Source organism: Electrophorus electricus, chromosome 7, assembly GCF_013358815.1.
Source record: "Electrophorus electricus isolate fEleEle1 chromosome 7, fEleEle1.pri, whole genome shotgun sequence".
Taxonomy (NCBI): domain Eukaryota; kingdom Metazoa; phylum Chordata; class Actinopteri; order Gymnotiformes; family Gymnotidae; genus Electrophorus; species Electrophorus electricus.
The window spans coordinates 8,215,549-8,229,912 of record NC_049541.1 but is presented as its reverse complement, the minus strand read 5'-3'; the positions used below and the strand labels follow the sequence as shown (position 1 = coordinate 8,229,912).

At 39.7% G+C, this 14,364-nt stretch overlaps 1 protein-coding gene across 3 annotated transcripts; it reads left to right on the top strand.

Annotated features, from left to right (window-relative positions):
- zgc:85932 (uncharacterized protein LOC405875 homolog) lies at positions 1-14,337 on the top strand. Of its 3 annotated transcripts, XM_027032230.2 has the most exons (20): positions 45-1,657; positions 2,320-2,389; positions 2,562-2,680; positions 2,942-3,075; positions 3,422-3,593; positions 4,348-4,419; positions 4,983-5,074; positions 5,260-5,334; positions 5,787-5,932; positions 6,273-6,424; positions 8,045-8,253; positions 8,434-8,479; positions 9,264-9,338; positions 10,684-10,744; positions 11,017-11,081; positions 11,339-11,407; positions 12,422-12,500; positions 13,641-13,757; positions 13,845-13,903; positions 14,056-14,337. In XM_027032230.2, the coding sequence occupies exons 1-20, from the start codon at positions 1,496-1,498 to the stop codon at positions 14,080-14,082; spliced, it is 2,001 nt and encodes a 666-aa protein (XP_026888031.2). In that variant the 5' UTR covers positions 45-1,495; the 3' UTR covers positions 14,083-14,337. The 3 variants fall into 3 exon arrangements, with proteins under 3 accessions (XP_026888040.2, XP_026888021.2, XP_026888031.2); XM_027032220.2 differs by lacking the exon at positions 13,845-13,903 and having other exon boundaries at positions 43-1,657; XM_027032239.2 differs by lacking the exons at positions 12,422-12,500; positions 13,845-13,903; positions 14,056-14,337 and having other exon boundaries at positions 1-1,657; positions 13,641-13,720.
- The last annotated feature ends 27 nt before the right edge of the window (positions 14,338-14,364 follow it).

The following is a 14,364-nucleotide window of genomic DNA, read 5'->3' as shown; positions in this document are numbered from 1 at the left end:
CGGAGCTTCTCCTGTTTCCCTGGCTTCATGATCTCTTCCGTGTGTTCCAGTCCTTAGTTTCGTTTTCAACGCCCGTCATTGCTTTCACCTGCTCCTTGTTTATAGTCTTGTTAGCTTTGTATATTTAAACCGTGTCACTGCATATTAGGTTTGTTGGTCATTTCGCTGTATTTTCGATGTTCTGACTTTGCCTCGCTGGTGGTTTCGCTATAATCGTTCTTTGTCTTTCAAGTTAAGTTACTCTTTTCGTTTACTATTGTTATTCTCTCGTTAGCGTTATCTCTTGTTTGGTGCCTTCTTTGTCGGTATTGCCTTCCGGGTTCATGTTCGTTGTTGATTCTGTCCACTGTACGTTATCTCTGTGTACTTTCCTAAGTTTCTTTCCTGATCTTTAATCACACGTCGTAGTCTAGTCTCTTTGCTCCCTTTAGGTTTCTTTCCCCTTAGTTAACTCATACAAGTGTTTGGTTGTTCTCAGGTATGTTACCTGTAACTTGGTCTTGGTCACTGTTTACCGTGTGTGTGTGGTGTTTGTTATTAAACTAGTCATTTATTTACGTTTTGTCCTGATTATCATTTTTGCTATATTATGGAAAGGAATGATGCAAAGGTGAGCTGTTGTGTAAATAAAACATGTTTGTTGACACGAAGACCGAAACACGATTAACACTATCGATACGCGTGAAACAAGGATTCCAACAAAGGACAATTACGGAATAGGACATTAAATACACACACTAAAAGGTCGATTAACAAGGGACCTTCCTCGAGGGCTTCCATTATTGGAGAAAAGAAATTTGCGACAGAATATTTACTAACATGTTAATTCGCATTTGTGGTTATATCCACGGGTTTCATGGTGGATAAAGTTAAAGGTGCATCTTTAACTGACGAGGGAACGCGCAGGCCGTGATTGGCGTGGAAGTTTCGGACGCAATTTAAATCATTGAGGAACCCGAATAATTACAGTACACGACCTCCTCGTGTATAATCTCGGCCTTGAAAGTGTTTAAAGTAATTTATCTGGCACTGAGATGATGGACTGTTAAAATCAATGGCTATAAAATCACTTTTCATTACTTGGATGGAAACTGATGAAACGCAAAATTGCAAGTGTGTTTAAGTGGCATGGCTCTATTAAATGAGAAATGTTTGTTTGAACTGGTGTGAGGTGAAGCCTGTATATGGCTTATTTGTGTGGCTGTTCGTTAAAAGGGCTTTTTATCGGATTGAATACTCGACCTGGCGACGGTTATGCCTTGTGCCAAAGTATGCAGGGCCCAGGTGTGGTTACATACCCACGAGCTTTCTAGTTAGAAGGAGGAGTCAGTAGTAAGGTAAAATATTTTAAATAGGAAGGCAAGTCCAGACAGCTTGTTTTTTGGCATGTAAATGTTGCAGGCTTAAGAATTCCTGGAAGTTAAGTGTTCAATGGTAGCACACACTGAGTTTTTAAAAATAGCCTACCGCATAAATAACACCAACTCGCTACGGAATGTTTAAAACAAAGAAAGAACCTAGTGCACTCGCCAAGACCACGGATTTCAGAAGATGGGCTCCAGGCGGCGGCCCCTCGAAGGATGGGCTTTTCGTGGATTCAGCATTCCCAGTGTGGGAAATTCTATTACGTTCTGATGTGGAGTGGAGGCGACCCAAGGTTAGCTAGTAAAATTCCTTTCACTATCCCTGCACGCGAAATTAAAATTGTCAATAAGCGTTCACATTTTCCCTTTGTATAACTCTAATGGTTTGCGCAGGATATTTTACATTTGATCCTATGTATAATTACAACAAACTCTTACAACAACAAAAAGTGTATGCAAACCTCGTGATCTCGTCACTCGAGCAATTTTAGTGGACTTTGTCCTTAATACAATGAAAGTGATGTAGTCTGTGATCCCTTTACGGCTGACATTTAACAGAAAACCCTATAGCTATGGCAGGAGAGTTGTACACTGTCCAGACTTGTACATGATGCGCAGCTGCCGCTGAAATGTGGAATCCGAAATTAAGCACTATCTGCGCGCTATCACATACTGACCTCAAGGCATAAGGAAAGAGTTATGTTAGCTCTGCTGAAATACTGTGATTTATTTATTTTTTGTATATAGTTTACTTTTTTAATATTCCTGAATGCCTAGCATTATGCGTCTTCTTACGCATTTGGCCAATCACCATAAACCAAGCTATAAACTTGTCACATGCACGTTTCAGTGCTATGCAGAATGCCATAGAATCTCTCTGCACGTTCATCTGTTAAAACCTGCCTTGTCTGAAATGTTCCGTTGGCTTATCTATGATTTTGGTTCTTTTGTGCAGAATATCTGCAGTTTTCCTCAGTTCATTGTGAATGGAGCGACACGGATGGATATCTGCCAGGGAGTTCTGAGTGAGCAATCAGTTAAAGCAGTGAGAATTTCATGTACAGTAATTGCATGTGTGTTAAATATTAGGTCTATCAACTAGTACAATGCTATTAATCAGCTTGTCTTCTGTAGTTAGATTACCAACTTTTTTGTTGTTTGTATGTCTCTCTCTCTCTCTCTCTCTCTCTCGCACAGGTGACTGCTGGTTCTTGTCTGCAGTAGCATCTGTATCTCTGTATCCATCTCTCTTGAATCAAGTGGTGCCTGTGCGTCAGAGCTTTCAGCATGGCTACACTGGATGCTTCTCCTTCTGGGTCAGCTTGTTCTAACACAATATCAACCATTATGTCTGTATTGCAAATATTCATGCCCACTCATACAGCTAATTAGAGACGTTTACCTTATACGTACAGTGTGAAAGCTGCAGCCCTAACAAACATAAATGATATGGAGAATAGGATAAAAATGGATAGTTCCACTGACAGCTCTTGAGCAAATGTTAAAAATTTCTCTCTCTGTGCCTCCTCCCCCCAATCCCCAACTCTCTTTCCCTCTTCATATTACTCTTGGTGTAGTTCTGGCAGTATGGAGAGTGGGTGGAGGTAAAGGTAGATGATCTTCTCCCCACACAGCAGGGTGAGCTCATTTACCTGCACTCCTCTCAGAGGAACGAGTTCTGGAGTGCCCTCTTGGAAAAAGCATATGCCAAGTTAGTACATGTTCGCACACTCTCACACCTATGCAGTGTTTACAATAACAGGCAATACAGTATTTACCCTGTCAGATGCATAGAATTTGGTATATTTTAGTAGTAGTAAACATACACCAAACACAAAATAGGAGCCTAAATAAAAGCAGGCAGAGAATTTTCAAGGAGACATAACACCAGGGGTCCATTCTTGAAGGGTCACAGAACAACAGAACCTGATTTAATGCAGCTAATTATACTAAATACCATGTTGTCCATCAGCTGATTAGAGCATGTCAGAGGATCATAGTGACAAAACTCAGTAGGACTTGTCCGATGTCAAAAATATGAATTACCTCTCTTCCAGACTGAAAGGAGGCTATCAGGCCCTAAATTTGGGATTCCCTCATGAGGCCATGGTGGACATGACTGGCGGAATTACTGAGGCATTCATGGTGGCAACCCTCCCCCAGGCTCTGGCCTCCTTCTTGCGCCCCCTGCTGGCCAAAGGAGCTCTCATCAACTGCGCCAACTCACTGGTCTCTGCTTTTTTTTATTACTACTTTTTCTCCTCATGCCTCATCTCTGCTTGCTTCATTATTTATAATGTGCCATTGTGTGTGTGTGTGCGTGTGTGTGCAATTCATTATCTTAAAAAAAAATCCAGTTCACTCTGTTACTACCATGTTATTGTTATTGTCCTTGTGAACAGGCAATTTTAGTATGGGTGTTATATTTTTTGTGTTTCTTGAAAATTACACCTACCCTACATAAAAAAGTAAAACAAAGACATACTCTGTAGATTCAGATTTTGAATTTGATATAGATTCATCAAGCTCAAAATAAGCAGCAGATGCCACAGCAGGCCAAGAAATAAATAAATAAGTAAATAATCCATTCAAAGAGTGTTGCTTTTTGGAGAATGCCTTGGAGATCTCCATGAATTTCATCTCCAGACCCACCTGAAATCCATTTAAAGCCACAATACTGTCCTTAACAACCATCCCTGTTGTCAAGCAAGTAATCTGAGGGCTATGACCTGAAGGTACTTTCCATATGATGTAACCCTGTTTTTTTGTGTGATTTGGCTACCAGGAATAAAATATGGACATTTTGTGTTGCTTTCACCCCAGACGTTGTCAAACACATTTAAGGGGCATTATTCCAGAAAATTGATTTTGTCATGACTTGGGAAGGCTTGCCCCCTTCATTCACTCTGGTCTATGACTTCTCTCTTATAGAAGTGTGTGTGTGTGTGTGTGTGTGTGTGTGTGTGTGTTTGTTTGCCTCCAGGGTCCTATGGAGAAGAGAAATGATTTGGGCATTATGTTCAGACATGCTTACTCTGTGACGGGTCTTGAGACAGTAAGAAAATCCCTTTCCATTCATTGCTCTCCCCACTCAGGTGTTCTGTGGTACACCAATCTAGCCTTCTATGCTGTATTCCAGAGAAGTATATGCCCCTAGCTTTTCTTTTTGTTGTTTTTGTTTCTTGCTGTCAAAGCAGTAGGGCAGTGTTAGCTCAATGGTTAAGGTGACTAGTAATAAGAAGGTTGTTAGTTGAAGCCCCATTGGTGCCAGGATGCCATTGTTGGGCTCCTGAGCAAGGCCCTTAATCCTCAATTGCTTAAATTGTGTTCAGTCATAATTGTAAATCGCTTTGGATTAAAGTGTCAGATAAATGCCGTAAATGTAAAGTAGTTACAGTCTCATGCTGTCTTGCCATGAAATAGGAGTCCATGATAACATTTACATTTTACAAGGCCGCTTATTGCTCAGAATACTTTTTTTTTTCTTTCTTTTTTTTTACTGATTTAAGTATGCCCCACTCTTCTACTTTTTGTGTTATGTTTGGGTGAGTTCAGGTTTGGTTTGTTTGCTATTATTTGTGTGTGTGTGTGTGTGTGTGTGTGTGTGTGTGTGTGTAGGTTAAAACTACGCTTGGACCTGTTGAGCTTGTGCGGGTTCGGAACCCCTGGGGTAAAGGGGAGTGGGAGGGTCCTTGGAGTGACTGCAATGGGTATTATATATTGTCACATTTCAAGAAACAGAAATACAATTATTATTAAATATAAACACAGTTATTTTAGTGAGCTAAACTAGGTGTGTGGTTTGAATATGTGAGTAAATATAATATATATAATATACTGTGTTTATATACACATGCAGATGCAGATCAATGTGTGTGTGTGTGTGTGTGTGTAGGCCAGAGTGGAGAACTGTCAGTAAAGAAGAGCAGAGGCGTCTGGAAAGAGTTGCGGTAGACGACGGGGAATTCTGGTGAGCCTGGTCTCAAACACAGAACTCCCAGCCTGCAGAGGTGGATTTAAGGATTTTAGGACCCTCCCCCACCAGCTCTCCTCAACCTGAAATATTTACCTTGGTTTTCTCTCCATGGTTACTTGTCTATCCTGCAGTGGGGTGTGTCTTACAGTCAGGGTTACCTATACTAGTGATGTATCATTCAGACCACCCCTGACAGACACACATGCTCAGTATAATGCTCTCTCACAGACTGCTCAGTACGGTACTTTCATAGACTACATCTGCTCAGTACTCTCAGAGATCTTCAAGGACTTGGCAGTGAAACATGATTGAAATTCTTGCCTTTCCGCAGGGATAACCTAGATAACCAGTAACAGATGAAGTTTTTGCTGTTTTTGTTGTTCTGTGCAACATCTGGTTTTTCTTTTTGTCTTTCTCTGTATCTCATGGTCTCTCCAACCTCCTAGGATGTCTCTGTCAGATTTTCGGCAGAACTTTGAGATAATGGAGGTGTGTCACCTAAGTAATGAGACGCTAAGTGAGGGTGGAACCATCAAGAGGCCCTGGCATTGCAAAATGTATCATGGGTTCTGGGAGCCCAAGCTCTCAATGGGTACACTCATAACATAACATAACATATCCCCTGATATAACATAACCCCTAACCCTTGTTAAATACCAATGTTTGCACCATGGCCCTTGACCCCTGTTAAATACGTCTGTGATTAATAAACTGGCACACAAACACACACACTCTCTCTCTCTCTCACTCACACACACACACACACACACACAAGTAGGTGACCTCTGTTCTGATGTTTTAATTTGGTTTTCCTACGCTCAGGACATGTATGTGTGGTTCTAGATGTCACAAGGGAATAAAACACAAGCCACTTTTAGTGAAGTAGATGATTATGTTGATTGCCTGTTTTTTGTTTGTCTGTGTGTGTTTAGTTCAACATGTCCCTCAGTTCCGCCTGACTCTGCTGGAAGAGGATGATGACCCAAATGACTCTGAGCTCACCTGCTCCTTCCTGCTGGCACTGATGCAGAAACACACAAGGCAGAGAGGAATAATGCTGCCCATTGCCCTGAGTGTATACCAGGTACACACATCACTGCTGCCTTTAGTGTATACCAAGTATACACAATCATTATATCATTAGGTTAATGATTAACTTCGGGTGATTCTGTGGGCCAAAAGTGGTGGCAACTCCCCACAAGGTGTCTCAATGAAAACATCTTAATGATTCAAAACTTTTAATGATCTTTGATCCTGACAAGAAATTTGACATGTACGTAATGTTATGTGTGTTCATAAATAGCAAAAATAAATCAGTTTTCATGCACAGACAAAGTAACTAATTTAATTTGATCCACCATAAAGATATGTGATTGTTCAGGAGTTAAACTATGTAAATGTAGCGGTGAGTGGTAAGGAGGCAGACGCATGTGCAGAGAAGACCAAGATTTATTACGGGCAGATCCAGAGTCAGTGCCTTTGTCCAGAGTCAAATTACCAACATGGAGAGTCTGAGAATACATGATACCACAAACACACGGCAACAGTAAAGAGAAGCAGGAATATAACAGAGAGGCTAGGATTAACAAACGGAGATAAGATTTACACAAATGGCTAGAAAAAGCACAGCGGTTTGGAATAACACACAGGCTATACTTACAAACAGTGGCTAGACTTACAATGAACAACAACAATCCTTCTGTAACACAGGGCTTAAATACATGATCTACTGAACACTAAACAAGACACAGGTGCAAATCATGAGGGGTGGAGAAAACAAAACTAAGGAACAGAACCACAACAAGGAAGTAAAGCAAAAACAAAGAAACGACAGGGAAACCATAGAGACGTGGACACTAGGAGGGTGGCCAATTGTGACAGTAAACGTGTCAAAACATATAATGGGTTTTACAAACAAATTTCCCAACAAAATGGCTTTGGTAACCATAAACACATAATAAACATAAGTGTGGATTCGACTACCTTCAAAACAAATGAATGATAATTACGTTGCATATGATCTGATTTGATGGGTTATCTCACTAAAATAAGAATATTGACTTGAACAGCTGAATAACTAGCTAGGTTAACAACCTGAACAATCTTTTAAAGGAAGTGGGGGAAAAAAAAAGATTTAGCAGTTCTTTTGTATAAAGTCTGTAATTAACTTTAGGCCATGTTTTATGCTTAATGGTTCAAACTCAAAATGGGAGAACTGCTGAGGAGTTCAGTCAGCAAGCTCACTTTAATATGGGCTGTTCTTAACGAAAAGGCCTTGAAATACAGTTAAGCAAATCTTTCAAGATATAAAAAGCTCACATTAGAACTTTTGCACTATTTTATAACAGATTTTTAAAAAGGATCATTTGTAAATGCCTTTGGTCCTGATAATAAGGGTTTAACTCTGTGTGTGTGTGTGTGTGTGTGTGTGTGTGTGTGTGTGTGTGTGTGTGTGTGTGTGTGTGTGTGTGTCTGTCCGTCCTACAGTTTTGGGGTGTGTGTGTGCACATATATAATAAATATATATTATTATTACTAAGGTTTTTTTAAAGGTTTGTATTCATTATATGTTCTTACATTATAATAGTTGTGTATATATATATATATATATATATATATATATAGTATGTGATTTCATTTCAGTGTGTGTTGTTATGCATGGGTGTTTATAGTTCAGAGTGTATCTTTTGTTTGTGTCCTGTAGGCTCGATCTGAACGTGACTTCCTTTCCTCTCGGGAGTTATCTTTGCTCTGCCCTGTGCTCAGCACCCATGGTTACCTGCAGCAACAGGAGATTGTGATTCGTGATCGCCTGGCACCTGGTCATTACATCATCGTTCCGTCCACCTCAGAGAAAAGCCAGACAGGAGAATTCCTCCTGAGAATACTGACAGAGAAGGGCAATAATGCTATGTAAGGGATGTCATATGGCGAGAACTGAGAAATATTCTTATTTCTCTGGAAAGGGACACAGTTACATGACTTGTAATATTGGAATATTAATAATGAATTATGTTATCTGACACAGTGCCTGTAGACTCTGTATGTTAATATGTAATCTAATTCAAAGTGTCTGTGTGTGTGGGCCTGTAGACCAGCTCAAATTCCCAGTAGCAGTACTGCAAGCCTACCTAAACAGGTAAACAAACACAAATTCACATATAATTCCTCTTCTTGCATAAAACTGGATGAAACCTTGATCAACCTTCATATGAATTTTAAGATGTATTTAAAAATCTTAATTGATTCAAATAATTATGTAAAGCTAAATGTATTTGAAGTCATCATCCATTGCAGGGGGTGAATTATCCAGGAAAGTCAACATTTTTGTGAAGCTCCTATTCTAGTGTTCAGGTTCTACAGCTCTACGGTCTTTTAAAACCTGTTAGTATCAGGTTTTGTAGTTGGGGTGAAGTCACACACAGGTAAAACTCAATAGGTTTCATATATCAGTACAAAGGGCAGTTCAAATACAAGGTCAAAAACCAGGCAAAGATCGATGACAGAAAAGGCAATAGACTGTGTAGACAAAGCAGACTAGGGGCCAGCAAAAAGACAACAATGGAAAGAACAGGCATGGATCAGAAAATGAACGCAAATGGTAAGAACAACGGGGAAAAGTTTAAACATGCAAGACGGTGCTTAAGGAGACTTCACAAAGACATAGAAACAGGTATTTATAGACAGATATGCAGATAAACTAGACACAGGTGAAACAATAATCGGGAAAAAGAATGGACAGGAGGATTCTGGGGAATGTAATTTGCAAGAGACTGATTGGAGGCTGAAGGCATGACGATTTAAAGCGTTTCATAGGCACACCATAGGCACAGGTCTATATGTGGAATTGTATTCCTTGCTCCATTATGTTTTAATGTATATTTGTATGTGTTTGTGTGTGTGTTATGTTTGTTCCCCAATAGCCAATGTCAGTCTCCCTCAGAGGACTGCCCCCTATCTCAGAGGCCCAGAAACTGTTTAGGAAGCACTGCAATAAGGTAAACATGCACACACACACACGCACACAGACAGTCAATTACATAGCTACTGTACCCATTTGCCAAACCAAGCCATTGTGAGTTGTGAAGTCCCTCTTATTGATCATGAGGGTGTAGCAGCTTTACAAGAACCCTAGAAGGGCGTTAATGTAGGCACTTTTTATGAATCTTAATGTAGAAGCTTGTTTGAGTGTTAATATAGGCATTTGTTTATGAACATTAATGTAGGCGTTTGTTGATGAGCGTTGATGTAGCCTCTTGTTTATAAGCATTAATATGGGTGCTTATTTAAGTCCTGCTCATGTTCAGGAAGGCTGTTCTGCACCAGAGAGCAGCACTGCATCTCAACCTGCAGCATGTACAGCGTTCTTCAGCTTTGGCAGTATGAGTCACTTCGTACAATCTGGGTTACCATCTTCTAAAATACAGAGGGAAGGGAGTAAAATAACCGAGACACTCCCAGGGTAAACACACATTAAAGGAAGTAGTGAAGACTCACAAATTTAGCTTTGGGCAGAATAACAGTTTTGAGTAAGTATCCATCTAGTTCAGGTATAATGAGTATATTTTGAACTAAATAATATTCTAGACAGAAGGTGGAGCCATTTGGAAGTAGTGTGTACTTGTAAGTTGATTGAAATCTTTAGACTGGGAAGTCATGTCATGTCTCCTTTTGTTTGAGGTAAAGGAGTTGCACCCTGCAGTGGATTACTGTTATCACAGGGAGCATGATATGAGTTCATAGTGGTGTAGGGATTGGTTTTAATTTTCTTTATGTGAGCAACCAACATGCTAATATGGCCTAATCTGTGGCACTGTCCTTTGAAATAAATTGAAAGCATGACAAATAAAAACACAGTATAAACGATGCCAAGCACCGCTCTTGCTTTGTGTCCCTACTGGAGTGCTAATGGCTTTTGAATGCTAATTGCACTATGACCAGACATGTAGGTATTCAAAGAGGCTGGACATAGAGAGTTCAAAGGCTGGACACTGAGGTATATAACATCTGGACATGAATGTATTTAAAGCTGGATAGACTAGATAGGAAGTATTGTTTTTAAACAATGAACAATATGAGGTATGCATTTTTGTTCCATGCAAAATACATACATATATATGTTTCTGACAGAGGCCCTTCATCAGCTGTGCAAGCAAAGTGCCTCGCTACTCTGTGTAGTTTACTAACAGGACACTGCAGTTACTCACCTAGGCTCTTATATATATATATATATATATATATATATATATATATATATATATATATATATATATATATATATTTATTTATTTATTTATTTAGTTGCCTGTGTAATTCATCTGCTTTGTGATGTTGTGATTGCAGAAGGGATGTTGTGGGCCACTGGAGCTGTACAACCTGCTAACTGAAGTAATTACAAGAGAGGGTAAGTTGAATGGCCCAACAATATTCTCCTTATGTTTCACGCGCCTGTGCGTATTGAAATGTGCTGCGAGGCTAAAATGTAAAAGTGTGTCTAGTTAGAAACTTAGAGTCTTTTTTAACACACAAATGTACACAGAATCCTTTATGACCTCACTTTATTACCTCTGAGAAGCCAAAAGATGTTCAGGAAGTGGTGCCTTAACAGCACAGAAAATGTTTAAATGTTTATAATGGTCGTTTTCTTTTTGCTTACTTCCCCTCTGGGCTGACCAGTGTTAGCTGGCAGTGAGAAGAAGCTGTGCTTGGAGCACTGCAAAACCTTTGTGGTCCTCATGGACGTATCCATCCTGTCTCAAAGCTACTGCCACTTATGAGGCTGTGGAGAAGAAGAAAAACATCTTCTCCAAAATGTTTCCTTGCTGTGGGTGTGTGTGTGTGTGTGTGTGTGTGTGTGTGTGTGTGTGTGTGTGTTAGAGAGAGATGGATTTGATTCTGCTGAGAGTGTATTATGTGTAATACCCAGCATAACCAGCTAGCTTGGTCATGACAGAGATTGGACCACTTTGCCACTTCCTTGACTGTGTTTGCCATCCAGAACAGAGGACTGGCCCAGCTACAATGGACTGAGTTTCAGGCACTGTGGGAAAAATTCAGGAAGTGGACGGTAAGGCCCCTCTCACAATCAGGTGGAGAAAGTAGACAAGGAAGGTGATAAGGAAGGTGTGAGGAATGCTGAATACTGTATAGGAATACAAGTGCACATCACACTGTGTGTGTAGGTGTCTATCACTAGTCCTTGGATAGTGAAGTCAGAAATGAATCTACAAAAGTGTAGATTCAAAATTGCAATTTGGACTTCAGTGACCAGATACTTATATAGGGCAATGTATGTCAGCCTATACAATCTGTTCAAATTGATGCTAGGATATATAATAAAATTCATATTTTGTTTTCCAGAATGTAGAGGTTCAGAAAGTCAATATCCTCTCCACAACTTTGTTCCAGTTACCTTGATTAGCTAATTAGTTCAAACCATCAAGGGGATTTATTAGCAAAACCAATGGGGTGGTGCAAAATCATTGCAGAACTTTCCCAAGATGAGCCTAAGATGTACTGATGCCTCTGTAACATTTTTCTAAATCAAATCTAATTTATTTATATAGCGCTTTTTACAACAGATGTTGTCACAAAGCAGTTTTACAAATGTCCAAGTCCCCAGTGAGCAAGCCATCAAGGGCAACGGAGTTGGGTGGGGTGGAGGTGTGGTGGGTTACAGCAAGGGATATCAGGGGGTGGTGGGAGTAACCATGGCTGCTGATGCGGGTTGAGGCTCAGTAACATCATTTCACACCGTAGCCACCAAAATGCACAAAATGCATAACACGATGTAGAGCTGCATTTCACATTTGTTAAAAAGTAAAAAATGTCTTTAATATTTAAAATAAATACTGAACTAATATCAGTACCTTCCAGACTATTCAAGATGGCTTGTGCAAAAATACTCAACATTAACATTACAACTGACATTCATTAAGAGTGAATTGCGACAGACGTTATGATCAGTACAGTTTATTTTTGCTGATCTTTTGCTGGTTATGGCTTGCAACTGCCCACAGTAGGGACACAAGCCAACATGTTTTGCATAACTGATGCTTAATTTATTGTGTCTGACATACAGAATATATTTCTGAAATTTGACACAAATAAGTCTCAGTCACTGGACTGCCTGGAAATCTCCCCAGCTCTGACAGAAGCAGGTACAATGTATAACTAGCACACACACATGTGCGCGCGCACGCACACACACACACACACACACACACACACACAAACAATAATACCTACATATAGAACACTGACCAGTTGTGGACTGTAGCCTTCCAGATAAGATAAGATAGAACTTTATTCATCCCAATGGAAATTCTTGTGGCATACATTGCTCAGAAAAAAATTAAAACATTAGAAAACAATACACAGTAGAAGAATAAACTGCACTTGATAAAAGATACTATTGCACATATGATACAGAGAATATTGCAAAAACTATTGAAAGGTAATATTGCAATGATGTTTAAAGAGTACTGCTTCAGCTGTCTCTCCCACAGAATGGAGAGGAGCTATACAAACTGATAGCCACTGGTAGTAAAGGCCTCGTGTGGTGTTCTGTGCACCTCGGTGGTCTCAGTCTACATCTGATTGTTTCCTCTTCCTCCTTCTCTCACTACGAACCTCTTAAGTCAGACAATACAGACACTGAGTACATACAGGAATGAACATCCTAGACCAATAATGAGGATCACGAGTAGCTGTGACCATACTGAAACCTCACACATAAGACAGATAGACAGACAGATGTGCAGATTTATGGGAAATTGCAGAGTTATAGCAACAGAACTGTAAACCTTACAAACATATCTAGGAAAGGGAAAGAGATATAAAACAGCTCTGCTCTATACAGATTTAGAGTTAAAAATTAAATAAAATAAATAATGGAATAAAGTATAACTTCCAAGGCATTTGAATTGTAAGTTGGCAGAGTGCAAAATGGTGTTCAGCATTGTTGGTATCAATGAGCATTAGTCTTAATGCATTATCCTTTGTAGCCAAGTAAAGAGGATAAAAACATTGGGATTGCTACTGGGGGAAACATATCTACTTAGTGGAAAACTCAACGTGAATTTAAAGGGTTCTCATCATAGCACACATACACCTATATCAACAATGTATTTTACCCATTTAACCACTGGGGGGCGAGTTTGTTCCACTCTGTTTGGTAGTTTCATGTGTTATTGTTCTTGTTGACGAGACGCACATCCAGCGTTGCACAGAGCATGAAGCAAAGGGAACATCATGATCTTTCCACCTCGGCTGATCTGTGATTGTCTGCTCTGGTCTAGGCATAGAGGTGGATGAATTTGTACTGCAGCTGATTGGACTGCGCTATACTGACCCCGATATGACAGTTAGCTACCCAGGATTCCTTTACCTGCTCATGAAACTGGACAGCATGATCCGTAAGAAAGGAGTTTGTGTGTGTGTGTCCGTACTTTTTTGGTCCATCTGTACATATGGTGCATTTGGTTTTCTTCCTGTTTCTACAGGAAAGTTTCAGTCTTTCGATATGGTGGGGATGGGTACCATTTCAGTCAACTGCAGACAGGTAGCCACTAGCCATTTCAAATAGGCTATGATTAACACCGTCAGTCCAAAGAGTACAGATGATAAATATTTTTTCAATCATGACCAGAGTGTTTCAAACGCTACATTTTAAAATTATATTTAATGAGAGTTTTCTTCTTTTCTGTTCTCCAGTGGCTGCACATTACCATGTACAACTAAGATCAAACCTGGACACGAGACTTCAAGAGGGGATGTCCAATCTTAATCGCATTTCAGTGTTTTATATGTAAACATTATGAGGCATTGTGTCTTGTGCATAGACTGGGACTCGGGGGAAGCAGCGCAACACTTATGTATGTGTAACCATATCAGCGCTACATTAGTGGTAGATTGTTAAATCTTAACAAATTACAGTTGCAATGATTTAAAATCTTATTCTCTGTCCTGATTAAACTTTAATACTAACATTTCAAATAATTCTACAATTGTTTAGTTATTTAA

Excerpts from the sequence above, each read along its gene's own strand:
- zgc:85932 (XM_027032220.2), top strand. The coding sequence starts at position 1,496 with ATGTTTAAAACAAAGAAAGAACCTAGTGCACTCGCCAAGACCACGGAT. Across the intron at positions 4,420-4,982 it reads CTGTGACGGGTCTTGAGACA|GTTAAAACTACGCTTGGACC; the intron begins GTAAGAAAATCC and ends GTGTGTGTGTAG. Across the intron at positions 6,425-8,044 it reads TTGCCCTGAGTGTATACCAG|GCTCGATCTGAACGTGACTT; the intron begins GTACACACATCA and ends TGTGTCCTGTAG.